Here is a 14,200-nt window from a genome sequence, read left to right on the forward strand (position 1 = left end):
ACTCCACGAGGGCGAAAAGCCTCTCACGTGGTTGCTGAGCAATTCACCCATCCGGTCAGGCAAACCAGGACAGCTAGGTCGTCTGCAACCGCTGGAGCGATCGGGACATCTCCGCCAAGGCCCGCTCCGAGATATCGCTGCCGTCCATCCTAGACATGCGCAGTAGGAAAAAAACAAATGTAGATTTGTTACGCTGCAGAAGTAGCTCTGCAAAAAGATTTTGGAAATGTTGAGCATGTTTTTAAAATCACTAAATTCTTACATATCTCTTCTCCTTATTTAGCTTCTTACAAGACTGTTCTTCATAGTTTTCCCAAGTGTAAAATAGTTTATTTGTCTCCGGCTTGCCAAATACGAATATTTCCACTCAAAATTAGATTTGAATTAAAAAAAGGTCTCCTAATCTTGAAACACAGAATTTTCTGTCCCTCATTTTTATCTGTTGCAGAATATTTAGTGGAACTACGAGAATACGGTCCTGTTTATTCAACCTGGAGTGCACTAGAGACAGAGGTGTCTGAACCTCTTGAAGGAGTATCAGCCTGCATTGGAAACTGTTGCACAGCTCTTGAGGAATTGAGCGAAGACATGACTGAAGACTTCCTGCCTGTTTTACGAGAATATATCCTGTATTCAGATTCCATGAAGGTAATGGGGAATTGCAAGACAGATGTCTGTGCATGCCTTGAGTAGCTTTCCGAATCCTTTCTTTAAAGGAAAGGTAACTCCATCCCTTGAAATTTTATACATCTTAATTAAAATAACCCTCCACTTTAGCATCCCTGAAACTACTCTATGTGTTTCTGTCCCCAGAATAAAGTAAAGGTAAAGGTTCCCCTCAAACATAATGTGCTAGTCGTTCCCGACTCTAGGGGGCGGTGCTCATCTCTGTTTCAAAGCCGAAGAGCCAGCACTGTCCAAAGACGTCTCTGTGGTCATGTGGCTGACATGACTAAATGTCAGAGGCGCACGGAATGCTGTTACCTTCCCACCAAAGGTGGTCCCTATTTTTTCTACTTGCATTTTTTACATGCTTTCAAACTGCTAGGTTGGCAGAAGCTGGGACAAGTAATGGGAGCTCATCCTGTTATGCGGCAATAGGAATTTGAACCGCTGAACTGCCGACCTTTCGATCAACACGCTCAGCATCTTAGCCACTGAGCCACCATGTCCCTAGTGCCCCCAGAATATTAACTGACAAAACAATGAATGCAAACTGTTATGGCTGGCATAGATGTAAACTGGCTTTGGATTAATAATAATTCCATCATCAGAACTATTTTCAGAAATATATTCTTTTCTAGAGCAAATTTCCTTTTTTCTGTTACTTAGTGTGATTTGCTCTCAGTTTAGTGGTGTTTATAGTTACACTGAGTTATTTGAAACCTTGGGCCTGAAATATAATTTATGGTTTTATTCTTCGGAGTAGTTCAGTACCAGTCCTGCTAAGAATTGGGTAGGGAGGGGTTGATGGTTTGTCAACAAACTGCAGATGAGGACAGAGGATTATTACCCATTATTTCCCCACAAAGCTCTAGCATATCTATTCCATGTGGTATCTCTTATAACAGTGATTCACACATGGCATAGGAATTTTGCAATGTATAATGTGGTTTTTTTCTCTTAAAATCCCTGTCTCCAAAATATAATATATATATACATGTGGGTTGTTTGCCATCAGAATAGAGAGTTAAAATCTTGCCCGCAAGATTTTGCTGCATATCCTATATTTAGATTTCATGGCTAACCACAATACAGGCAATCTCTGTGAGCCTGTTTTCCTTGACCTTAGATTGATTTGAATGTTATTTGCATGTACCAGGTTGTAGTCTACATAACACATGAGGATTGGCTGTTTAAATGTAATCCAGTTGTGTGTTTCTGGTGTATGACTTACGATATGTAGGTTGTGGGAATTGCAAGAGGGCCAGGTTGTGTGGTCTTCATGCTGACTGCTGTTGCGTTTTTTTTAAAAAGCAGAGCAATGAGAACTCTTGGGATGAAACAGAACAACTGGGCAGAGTTAGTACAAACAGTCCCCAATGGAATGTTTGGATCATTAGGTAAGGAGTTAGTTTTTAAACTTTAATATTGCTCGTGCTAGAGTAGTTTACAATACATTTGAAATACTCTCAATGGGCAAATGCTCTCAGTTATCCTTGCTCTGTCTTAAGAAATTGCACTGCTTTGTGTGGTGTTTGAGAGATCTGTAAATTTTTCCAGTCTTAATTTTAAAAGGAAAAAAAAAGTTGACATGTCTTTTATCAATAAAACACAGAAAATTCAGGGGTGGGCAATTAATTTTCCCAAACTGGGACTTTTTTTTTTTTTTTTTTATTAAAAGAGTTTAAAAAAAAAACAAAAACATTTTCCCCCCTTTTTCCCCCCTCCCTCCCAAAAAAAAAACAACAAAAAAAAACACCACCCCCCCTCCCCCACCCCCCGGCTTCCCGGGTCAATCACAAGGTAAAGTTATACATAAACCAAACATAGAATAAAATTTTCCCTTCCAATCCAAATAACCACATCCAAAGCTTTTCATCTCCCAACCCCCTCCCCATTACATAAAATAACTTTCTAATTATTCAAAGGCAATCTGATATTTCTTAATCTGATATCTGTTTTGTAGATAATCAATCCATTTTTTCCATTCAATTAAATATCTTTCCTGCGTATTGTCTTTTAAAACGCTGAGATTTTAGCCATCTCAGCCAAATTAATAACTTTCAATATCCATTCTTCTATTGTAGGTATCTCTTCTTTCTTCCAGTATTGTCCAATCAATAGTCTTGCTGCTGTTATTAAGTTCAAAATCAATTTAGTCTCAATCCCTGTACAATCCGTTATAATTCCCAAAAGGAAAAATTGTGGCAGGAACTTTATCTTCTTCTTCAGTACATTTTGAATAATCCACCAAATTCTTATCCAAAAGACCTTAATTTTCTTGCAAGTCCACCAAATATGAAAATATGTAGCATCATCACAATCACATCTCCAACATTTCGCTTGGATATTAGGATACATACATGATAATTTTTTGGGATCAAATTCTGCAAGTTTCATATCAGACAACTTTAAAAATTGGAGAACAGGAGTTGAAGGTGTTGAAAGAGATTCCTTCAAAGATGTTAAGAGACAGGAAGGAATTTGCTTTTTTTACACAAGAACTTAAAAAACATCAGATTCAATTCAGATGGGAGGTGCCAGTTGGACTGACACTATTCTATCAAGGAAGGAGACATAGAATTGACACTGTTTTAAAGGCAAAGGATTTTCTTTCTACAGTTTTGAAAGTCGAAATAGAAGTGATAGAAAAATTTCAAGAGACTCAAGAAGGCGTGGTGACCCAAGAGCCTTTATTGCTGCCAGTATTAGAGGAACCACAAGAGCAAAGGGTGACAAGAGGAGCTCTTAAGTGTAAAGAAGAGCAACAGTCTCAAAGTAAAAGTCAGGATCCCATTATGGAAGCTGTGGGAGGAGCTAGACGGAAGATACCGGAGGAGGAGCTTCCGTTGTCTGCTTCAAAGCTTCAGGAGGCCAGTAATGGCAAATAGAATCTTGTCATGGAATGTTAATGGCTTGAATTCAGCTCAGAAAAGAAGGAAAATATTTCACTACTTGAAACAATTTAAAAATGATGTGATTTGTTTGCAAGAGACACATATAAAATTATCAGACCAAAATATTTAATTAATTCAAAATTGGGTAACCATTTTGTTGCATCAGCTTTAGAAAAGAAGCATGGAATTGTTGTATATATCAGGAAGGATATACCAGCTAAGCTAATTGAGGCAGATATTCAAGGAAGATTTATTGCTATTGAACTGGTGATAGATGCAAAAGACTTTGTTGATAGGTATTTATGCACCTAATCAGCAACAAGAAAAGTTTTACAAAATGTTACATGAGAGGTTGACTCTCTGGGATTATAGTTCGTTTATTTTATTAGGAGACTGGAATGGAGTAATTGATACAAGAAGGGATAAGAGAACCTCCTCCAAGAAGATACCTATACATGCAAAATTACCAAAATCCTTTTTTGAAATGATGGAAGACTTTGAGTTTAGAGATATATGGAGGTTACGGAATCCAGATGAGAGAGATTTTACTTTTTTTTCTGATAGGCATCAATCTTTTTCACGCATTGATTTTATTTTAATTTCTAATGACTTGCTTTCTAGGGTGAAGAAAACGAAGATATTTCCGAGGTGTTTAACTGACCATAGCCCAGTATGGATGGAATTATTACAAGGAAAAAAAGGTGGTAGAACATGGAGGTTGAATGAAAATCTGTTTAGATATGAGGATAATGTAACTTATTGTAAGAAACAGTTAAAAGAATTTTTTGATTTTAATATGTACAAAGGGACACCTATAGGAACTGTGTGGGAGGCGAGCAAAGCGTTTATTAGAGGGATATTGATTTACTTGGACAACAGGCAAAGGAATAATAAACAAAGGCAGCGTAGATATTTGGAAGAAGAAATTCAAAGGAAGCAACAGTTATTAATTCAAAACCCACAAGATCATAAACTTAAAGAGGCTATAAAAATATTACAGAGTCAATTTAATATGTTAATGGCAGACCAGGTGGCAACGAATATACAATATGCTAAACATAATACCTTTTGTAATGCAAATAAACCTGGGAGATGGTTGGCATATAATTTAAGGAAGAAACAGAAAGCACGTGTCATACAAAAAATAGAATATAAAGGTAAAGAGATATACCAACAGGATAAAATTAAAAGGCATTCTCAGAATTTTATACTGCACTATATGCAAAAGACAAAATATTGGATAGGGACATTTATGATTATTTGAAAGATTATAAGGTGAATATTCTAACATTAGAACAGAGGAGGAGCTGAACCGGCCGATAGCTACTGGAGAAATAGTGGAGGCAATTAAACAATTAAAATGGGAAAACCCTGGTACAGATGGTCTTACAGCAACTTATTATAAAAACACAGGATGAAATATTAGGCCCACTTAAAGAATTATTTAATCAGATACAATTAGGAGTGGGAATACCCCGTCATGGAAAACATCTTTTATTTCACTGATACCAAAGAGGAGCAAGACTGCTCTAAACCTGGTAACTATAGGCCGATTTCACTTTTAAATAATGATTATAAGATTTTGTAAAATAATAGCAAATAGATTAATGTTAGTTTTACAACAAAGAATTCATACTGATCAATCTGGTTTTATAAAAGGGAGGCAGATGAGGAATAATGTTAGACAGATTATTAATATATTGGAATATTTGGAAAAGAAGAATACTTCAGCAGCACTTATTTTTTTGGATGCAGAGAAGGCCTTTGATCGATTGCATTGGGATTTTTTATTTAAATTAATAGAGAAAATGCAATTTGGAGACTGTTTTATTAGAATAATTAAAGCGATTTATGGAGAGCAAACAGCACAGATTATAGTAAATGGTAGTTTGACAGAAGTTATTAAGATTGCGAAAGGAACAAGACAGGGATGTCCCTTATCACCATTATTGTTTGTTTTGACTCTGGAACCATTATTAGATAAAATACGAGAATTAATGAAAATAGAGGAATTAAGATTAGACAATATGAGTACAAAGTTAGAGCTTTTGCAGATGATGTAGTGGTTACGTTAACGAATCCTATAAATTCAAGTAGATTTTGTTGGAAGTAATTGATAAATATGGAAAGGTATCAGGATTTAAAATAAATCAGAAAAAAACAAAAGTGATAATTAAAAATATGTCTATACAACAGAAACAAAAACTAGAGGAAATGACAGGATTTGAGGTAGTAAAAAAGGTTAAATATTTAGGGGTCTATATTAGCTCATCGAACAAGAAACTTTATAAGAATAATTATGACTTGCTATGGCAAAAAGTTCAGAATGATATGAATGGCTGGAAGAAATTGCAGTTATCCCTATTGGGAAGGATTGCGGCTATTAAAATGAATGTGTTACCTAGATTTTGTTTCTGTTCCAGATGATACCTATAATTAAAAAGGATAAAAATTTGGAAGATTGGCAGAGTGGGATTAATAAATTTATATGGCAGGGTAAAAGGCGAGGTTAAAATGAAAATAATACAGGATTCACGGGAAAGAGGTGGTTTAAGAATGCCTAACTTTAAACTATATTATGAAGCAGTAACCCTTTCAGTAATAAGTGACTGGTTTAACTTAACAGAGGAAAGAATTTTGAATATAGAAGGTTATGACTTGTTATATGGATGGCATGCGTATTTATTTTATGGAAAAAAAGTGGATAGGGCTTTTAAGAATCATGTGTTGAGAAGTGCTCTTTATGGTCTGGAATAAATATTCCTATAAATTAGATTACAAGATTCCTATATGGGCGAGCCCTAGACATGCAATAGAGAATATAAATATAGAACAGAAACAGGAAATGATTACATATAAAGAACTTTTGTATGCTGAAGGAGGTAGATTGCAATTAAAATCATTACAGGTATTAAATGAAGAAGGGAGGAATTATACTTGGTTTCAATATGGGCAAATAAGTGCTAGATGGAAAGAAGATCAAAAAATTGGTATAATGCAAAGGGAGGAAAATTTAATAAAGCAAATTAGAAATCAGACCCAGGAGCATATAAAGAGATTGTATAATGTGTTGCTTGAAATAGATTCGGAAAAGGATTTGGTAAAGGATTGTATGATAAAATGGGCACAGAATATTCAGGAACCAATAATGTTGGAAACATGGGAGAAAATCTGGGTTAGAAATGTTAAGTTTACACAAGCACAGAATTTAAGGGAAAATTTTTATAAGATGTTTTATAGATCCCAAACTGGGACTTTGTGCAGGGTCGAACCAATAAGCTAAATTTAATTCTGCTGCTACCTCATGTTGAGGGAAGAGGGAGGAGGGAGCCTTGCCTTGGCCCAGCCACTGTTTTTTTACCACAGGTGCAGAAACCTGTGGCCCACTTATTTATATTTTATTTTCTAATTTCTGATCGACCTCACATGGGCCAGACAGGAACAGTGGCCCCAGGAGCTGTAAAATGCCCAGATCTGGCAGAAAATATATATATTGTTATTCAAACTCAAAGGAATAGCTAGCATACAGCTAACGTCTAAGACTTTTTTCTTTTTTAAGGGAGCTAGATCAGTGATACAGAACATCTCTTGCATGCTGGATATTTAGGCTTTCAACCTCTGGCACCTTCTTTTAAAAAAAAAAAATCTAGTGAGAAAGTCTTACAAGAACACTGCAAGCTGCTGCTGCTACTACTGGGTTAGGTGGTCACATACGGTAATGTAACCTGAATGACTTTTCTATTTACAGATAAGTCGGTTAACCATTTGTTCAGTGACCGTTCAAAGTTATGATGGCACTGAATAAATGATAGTTATGCCTGGTCTTTGAAGTTATGGATCATTGCAGCACTCCCACGATCACTTGATCAAAATTCTAGCACTTGGCTGCCTGCCAGGACATAATGACTGCCAAGGTGCTTCAATTCTTTCCCCCATCACCATTTTTTGGCCATTTGGTCACTTCTGCCAGCCCCAAAAGAGCAGGGATGGGAGTAGATAGTCAGGGGAATTGAAGAGGATGCAGTTCTTTATCTTACTGTGGCTTGGAGCTAGGAGGGACCAAGCTGTGATGGTGACAAATGGGGCCAGGATTATGGTCACTAAGTGAAGTGATCACATGAGGTCACGCTTTTTACAATTGCATCACTTAGTAATGGAAATTGTGGTTCCAATTACTCATTTCTCAGCTGAGGAGTACCTGTACTATGACAAATAGCTGAAAATCCTTAGCCTAAACTGAAGTCTAACTTAATTCTGTCTAAGATGATTTTTTTCGACTCTGCAACCTGTCTTGCCGAATATATATTTGTAAAAAGGCCTCAAAATACCATTTTAAGATGTAAATTCGAAGTGGGAAACTACAGCCCTTTTATGACCTGTGGACTTCAACTCTCAGAATTCTTGACCCAGCATGGACATGGCTCAGGGATTCTGGGAGTTGAAGTTCACAAGTCATAAAAGGGCCGTAGTTCCCCACCTCTGATGTAAATGAAGAAGATAGATGTAAATAAAGGAAATATATATTTTTTGAGTGTGCATTTACTGGCTATGCACCCATCATAACTGCCAGTCATTTTTCAATCTGATTTCCCTAGCTGGGTAAACTGAAGATAGATGTGTTGAGGAAACGTGAGGCGTTTAGATTGTTAATTATTGTTGGTGGGAGACAGTATTAGAGAAGATATGATCATAGAACTCTCTTTCCATTAATGGGATAGGTGGTTCGGTTAAGCCTTGTTGATACATTGATCTGAACACATCACGCTCAAATGGTGAGGGAGATCGAGCTGTGGATGTTGCATCTATTCTCTGTATTTTTTTGTCGTTTGTCAGCCTTCAGTTTTAGACTTGGTCCACTTAAGTCCCAGGTGTCAAACTCGCCGCATCACATTGCCATCACATGATGTTTTGCGACGTTTTCCCCATTCGCAGAGCTGGAGTGGGCATGGCCTGCACGTGAGGTATCTGGCATGCCAGCTGCCAGTTTGACACCCCTGACTTAAGTGATGAAGGTTGTAGTTTCTGCTCATATATTGCTGAAGCGAAGAAGCACTGACTCTGGGCATAAGAGCTGAAGAATATATAGATGAATGGATGAATAAATAAATAAAATATTATTTATTTTATTTATTTATTTTATTTTATTTACATTTATATCCCGCCCTTCTCCGAAGACTCAGGGCGGCTTACAGTGTATAAGGCAATAGTCTCATTCTATTTGTATATTTTACAAAGTCAACTTATTGCCCCCCCAACAATCTGGGTCCTCATTTTACCTACCTTATAAAGGATGGAAGGCTGAGTCAACCTTGGGCCGGGCTTGAACCTGCAGTAATTGCAGGCTGCTGTGTTCTAATAACAGGCTTCTTACCAGCCTGAGCTACCACGGCCCCTTATGGATGCAAAAGAAAAAGAATTGTATGGTTATTGACAATAACAAACAAATAAGGGAGTCTTTGCTTTAAAAACTCCTAACTGGTGAGGAGGCTGACAGATGTTATCTTCTGAAGAGACCTCCCCTCCTCTTTCTCCCTCCTTTTATAAAGAAAACATCTCTGTATTTTTAAGCTGCATTGCAATGTTCTAAAATGTTACATTAGTTGTCCGTATTTTATAGATAAATCAGAACCCTGAATCAAAGACATGTGCTGCCAACTTCCTAGGATCTCTGGATGAATTTTGAGAAATTAGGAGTGAAGGGCCAGCATAGCACATGGTTGTATGGTGCAAAACCAGGACAGGTAGCTCTGTCCACATATCAGTTTAGATTTTAGCCTGCACAAAAACACCATTAAGATCATTCAAGACTTGGTGACATTGCTTTTCTACTCTTAACTACACCTTTGTTTCTCAAAACTGTATTGAACAACATGGAACAGGTGTGACGTTGTGTTATAAAAGAAGATAATGTAATCTTTTTCTGCCCTCCTCACAGACTTGCAGGTAGCCCTCAACTTACAACCACAGTTGAGCCCAAAATTTCCATTGCTAAGCAAGACAGTTAAGTGAGCTTTGCCCCATTTTACAACATCTCTTGCCATAATGAAGCCACACTGCATTACTGCAGTTGTTGAGTTAGGAACACATTTTTTTTTGTTTACATTTATATTCCGCCCTTCTCCGAAGACTCAGGGCGGCTTACAGTGTGTAAGGCAATAGTCTCATTCTATTTATTCTATAGTATATTGATGTTTTATATGCCTGTGAACCGCCCTGAGTCCTTTGGGAGATAGGGCGGTATATAAATTCGAATAATAAATAAATAAATAAATAAATTTGTATATTTACAAAGTCAAATTATTGCCCCCCCAACAATCTGGGTCCTCATTTTACCTACCTTATAAAGGATGGAAGGCTGAGTCAACCTTGGACCTGGTGGGACTAGAACCTGCAGTAATTGCAGGCAGCTGTGTTTTAATAACAGGCTTCTTACAGCCTGAGCCACACCGCGGACATTGTTAAGTGAATCTGGCTTTCCCATTGACTTTGCTTGTGAGAGGATCACAAAAGTTGAACAGATGACTCTGGGACACTGCAATTGTCATAAATACATGCCAGTTGCCAAGCATCTGAATTTTGATCCCGTGACCATGGGGATGCTGCAACAGTCATATGAAAAAGGTCATGTCCCTTTTCTCAGTACCATTGTAACTTTGATCACAAAACCAAGGCTTGTAAGTCAAGGACTACCTGTTTTATTTTCCTGAACCACGGTGGTTTCAAATGGATTATGCTTGTCATTGCTATACAGAATATGAGATCTAGAAAAATGGAAGTTTTCCTGTAGACACCATTGATTTTTAAAGTTAATTAAGTTAATTAAATAATTGAAGTGCCTCTTTCTCTCTTCTCCCCTCTTAGAATGTGCTGAAGAAAAGAGATCAAGTTCAAGCAGAATATGAAGCCAAACTAGAAGCTGTGGCGCTCAAGAGAGAAGACCGTCCCAAGGTTTGCTATGGGGGAGAAGCTTTTAAATAGAATGTGGGGATCTGTTGAATAGTTTATTTTACTGAAGCTTTCCAATATCATCTATTCTTTGAAGAGTAGCATCTTATTTCGATTCAATACCAACATCTATTGAACATGAGGCTAGGATGTGGGTCAGTTTTGTGAAAGAAGTTGTTTTGAAAATACACAAGAGTTCTTATGAAGTATAGAATCTCAACTCTATTTAATTATAATTAGCATTAACTGATCTAATTATAAAACTGCATCCTGATAGGTGAATAGAAGCTTTTATGCACACAAATAGCTGGTGTATTCTGGATCATGAAGTACAGGAGATGAGGAATTATTAGTTTCATTTCTAGACATAATGTCACATCTCCTTCAGTTTAGTGTTGATAAGTGTTCTGAGTTTGCTTTGTTGCTATTCGTTCTTGCCCAAGAACCTACAGGATTAAAAAAAAAATCAGTACTATTTTGTGATTATTAATTGCTTGCCTTGGGAATAAGCTTCACTGGATTTAATTTACCAAATTCTGTGTGCGATAGCTTGAAAATCCCTCCCAGGACAACATCCAGTAGTAACTCCATTTTGTTCTCTAAACAATCTCATGTTGAAAGAAATATTAGTGGGCCAGATGTATCATGTGCAGGCACGCCCATTTCCAGCTCCACGAATGGGGAAAAACATGGCGAAACGTCATGTGATGGCAACATGATGTGGCAAGTTTGACACACGTATAGTAGACTGTATGAGTGGAACTTTAGGAACTCTGCAGCGGACATTAATTAAATTCGTTGTGAGAGCTTGGAAGGTATTTCTCATTCTTCTCAGTGAGAGGCATCTTTTGACATCTAAAAAGCTTTCAGAACTTATTTCCATAGCATTGCTTCCATTTTCAGATGCCCACAGATGTTGAAAAGTGTCAAGACCGGGTAGAGTGTTTCAACGCTGACCTGAAGGCTGACATGGACAGATGGCAGAACAACAAGCGGCAAGATTTTAGGCAGCTGCTGATGGGAATGGCAGATAAAAACATCCAATATTACGAGAAGGTAATGCTCTGAATTTGCCACTAAATGCAGGAAAGCAGTTGAATGTAATTTACTGATTAACTTGCTCATGCCAGTTGAATACAAAGCTGATGCATTAAGGTTTAGAATTGCGCTCTCTTTCTTCCCAGGTGCATTAATCTTGTTAAAGCTTTAGTAGTTTTATATTTCCACTGTCCGCAGAGATAGAGCAGGGATTACACTTGACGGCCATAGCATAGGTCAGGGGTCTGCAACCTTTAACACTCAAAGAGCCGTTTGGACTCATTTCCCACAGGAAAGAAAACACCAGGAGCCACAAAACCCTTCCCGTGCCTGACAATTTCTTGAGTGGCCAAAAAACTAGCATATGTAGTTGAATTAAACGTTCTGTTTTCTTCTGAAACTTTTCTTGATTTATCCATGCTTGGCCTATCTGGTTGAAAAGCTCAATAAATCACGTGCCAGGGGGTGTCACACATGGGCAGTTGTGATGCATATTTTGAGTGACAGGGAGCCGCAGCAGAGGGGTGAAAGAGCCACATGCGGCTCCAGAGCCGCAGGTTGCTGACCCCTGCTATAGGTTAACCTTGCATATCATGGGTTAGATTGGCTGAAAATTCTGGAAAATGTCCTTCCAACAGATTTGGAAGTCATCAGATTATAGAGGACTGACTACCAAAGGCTATTTGCAAGGCCACCATTAAATCTGTTCTGGGTAGGACCTTGCAGAAGTTACATTTTAACACTGGTCAAAAAGACATCCATGTATGTTAAAATGATTGAGATCTGCCAGTCAGTATTGGCATTCTGGAGCTGCCCAATCCATTTCCCCCCCTCCCCATTTTCAGAAAGTTTTAATCCTTAGTTTCCTTGAAGAATTTCACAGCTGAAATATTTTTGCATGCTGTTGCTTCTGTAAAGGTTTATCCTTTTACAGGAGATAATTTACAGGAGATAATTTAGGAGTCAAGCAGCTGGAATAGACGTCATTGGACCCAAACAGAGTCCAGTGCTATTAAGTAGGATCTTAACAAGTATCAAAACTTTCAGAGCAATAGTGCTACTACCAAATAACCCAGATACTATTGGAAATGCAAACAAGTTCATTAGTGTAAAGTTGAATGAGTTGTAAATTATGGGAAACCATATGTGGGTAAGTAATTTTTTACCCTGCAAATAAGGCTTATAGATCTTTTTAACTTGTCAAGACTTCTTTCCACATGGTCTTTTTGCCATATTCTTATGACACATTTTTTTTGGCTCTCCTTAATATCATCTTATACTGATTTATTACAAAATAAATAAATATTGTATATTTCCCATGGTCCTTCCCAGTGTCTCTTCCACATAACTCCTTTGTTCCTGTTCACTTTTGTGTTTGTTCGCACTGGTCAAGCTCCCATCTATCATGGTACTAAAACGTTTTATGAATTTTTTTGAATTTTCAATTTCAGTTCACAAATACCACCCAAAATGTGATCTGTCCTACCCACAAGTCCTAAAACTATATAAAGAAAATCCAATTAAACAAATGAATCAAAAACATACTTGTTCTACAATTTATTGAGGAAAATGATCTGAAGCTACAGATTTGTGTGTGGCAAAAGTATGTGAACCTTTGAGAGGTAGGAAATCTTGAAAATATAAGCTCCAATGCAGCTGGAAGGTGCTAGATTTGGAAAGAATATGAGATATCCCACATAAAGGAAGACAATCTTCAAGGTGTATATGATGTTCTTTAATAGATAAAATGGTAGTTATCATAAAATTGTGCCTTTGCAGCTGCTGTGTTGGAAATGCAGATACTGATAACATTGTTTAATCTACAAATTGTGTTATTTAGGGCCGCTTAAGTTTTATAATTGGAGCGGCCCTATAATAATACCATTATTATAAGACTATTTTTATGATTACTTGATTTAAAATGGCATTGTTAATTAATTGTTGTATCTGGGTTTTTTTTGGTTCAAATAGTGCCTTACGGCGTGGGAGTCTATTATACCACTGTTGCAAGATAAGACAGAGACCAAATAAGCTGCAGCTTTTTTCTGAATTTCTTCCCTGCACCACGGACATTCACCAAATGCCCAGAATCACTACCACTAATTATACTGAAGATTTACTATACACCTTGATGTAAGATTTTTTTTTCTCTCCTGGAGGAACACCAAGTGTGCTAATACTGAACTGTACATTTTTGCCACTTTTTAACCAAACCACCTTGAACATTCTTACTCTGTGAACTTTGGATGATGGAAGTTAAAACAAGAGCACTTTTTTCTCTTGGACCACTTTATATTAAATGAAATTGATAAATGGAACACTAAAATCATAATAAAAATAAAGACTCTTAAATGCAAGGTGCCAACTTGCCCTTCCTTTTTATTATCGGTCAGGATAAGGTATGTTGATCGTGAAACAAGCATCTTCAAGCCATCCTGATTTTACTTCCCTTCACGTATAGAAAGGGAATATGATTGATGTAAGATACCTGTTGGATTCTCTAGCATCTCTTTAATGTGAGCTTTTTGTGCAGAATGGGAATTATTTAATTTAATGTAGAAACAGGAGTTGCTATGGTCTCCATATAATATATTGGAAATGTATAGAATATTTGTAAAATAATGTTTCTAATCTAACCTATGGATATGGTGCATACT

General features: G+C 37.1%; 1 protein-coding gene across 1 annotated transcript in view; it reads left to right on the forward strand.

The window, feature by feature from the left end:
- SNX30 (sorting nexin family member 30) overlaps window positions 1-13,904 on the forward strand; it is a 37,993-nt gene extending 24,089 nt beyond the window's left edge. The window contains exons 7-9 of the mRNA XM_058168584.1: window positions 10,422-10,508; window positions 11,409-11,561; window positions 13,515-13,904. Coding sequence (XP_058024567.1) covers window positions 10,422-10,508; window positions 11,409-11,561; window positions 13,515-13,574 — 300 coding nt within the window. The 3' untranslated portion in view covers window positions 13,575-13,904. The remainder of the gene's footprint in view (window positions 1-10,421; window positions 10,509-11,408; window positions 11,562-13,514) is intronic.
- Window positions 13,905-14,200: the final 296 nt, after the last annotated feature.

The sequence above is a fragment of the Ahaetulla prasina genome, chromosome 2 (genome assembly GCF_028640845.1).
Source record: "Ahaetulla prasina isolate Xishuangbanna chromosome 2, ASM2864084v1, whole genome shotgun sequence".
Taxonomy (NCBI): Eukaryota; Metazoa; Chordata; class Lepidosauria; order Squamata; family Colubridae; genus Ahaetulla; species Ahaetulla prasina.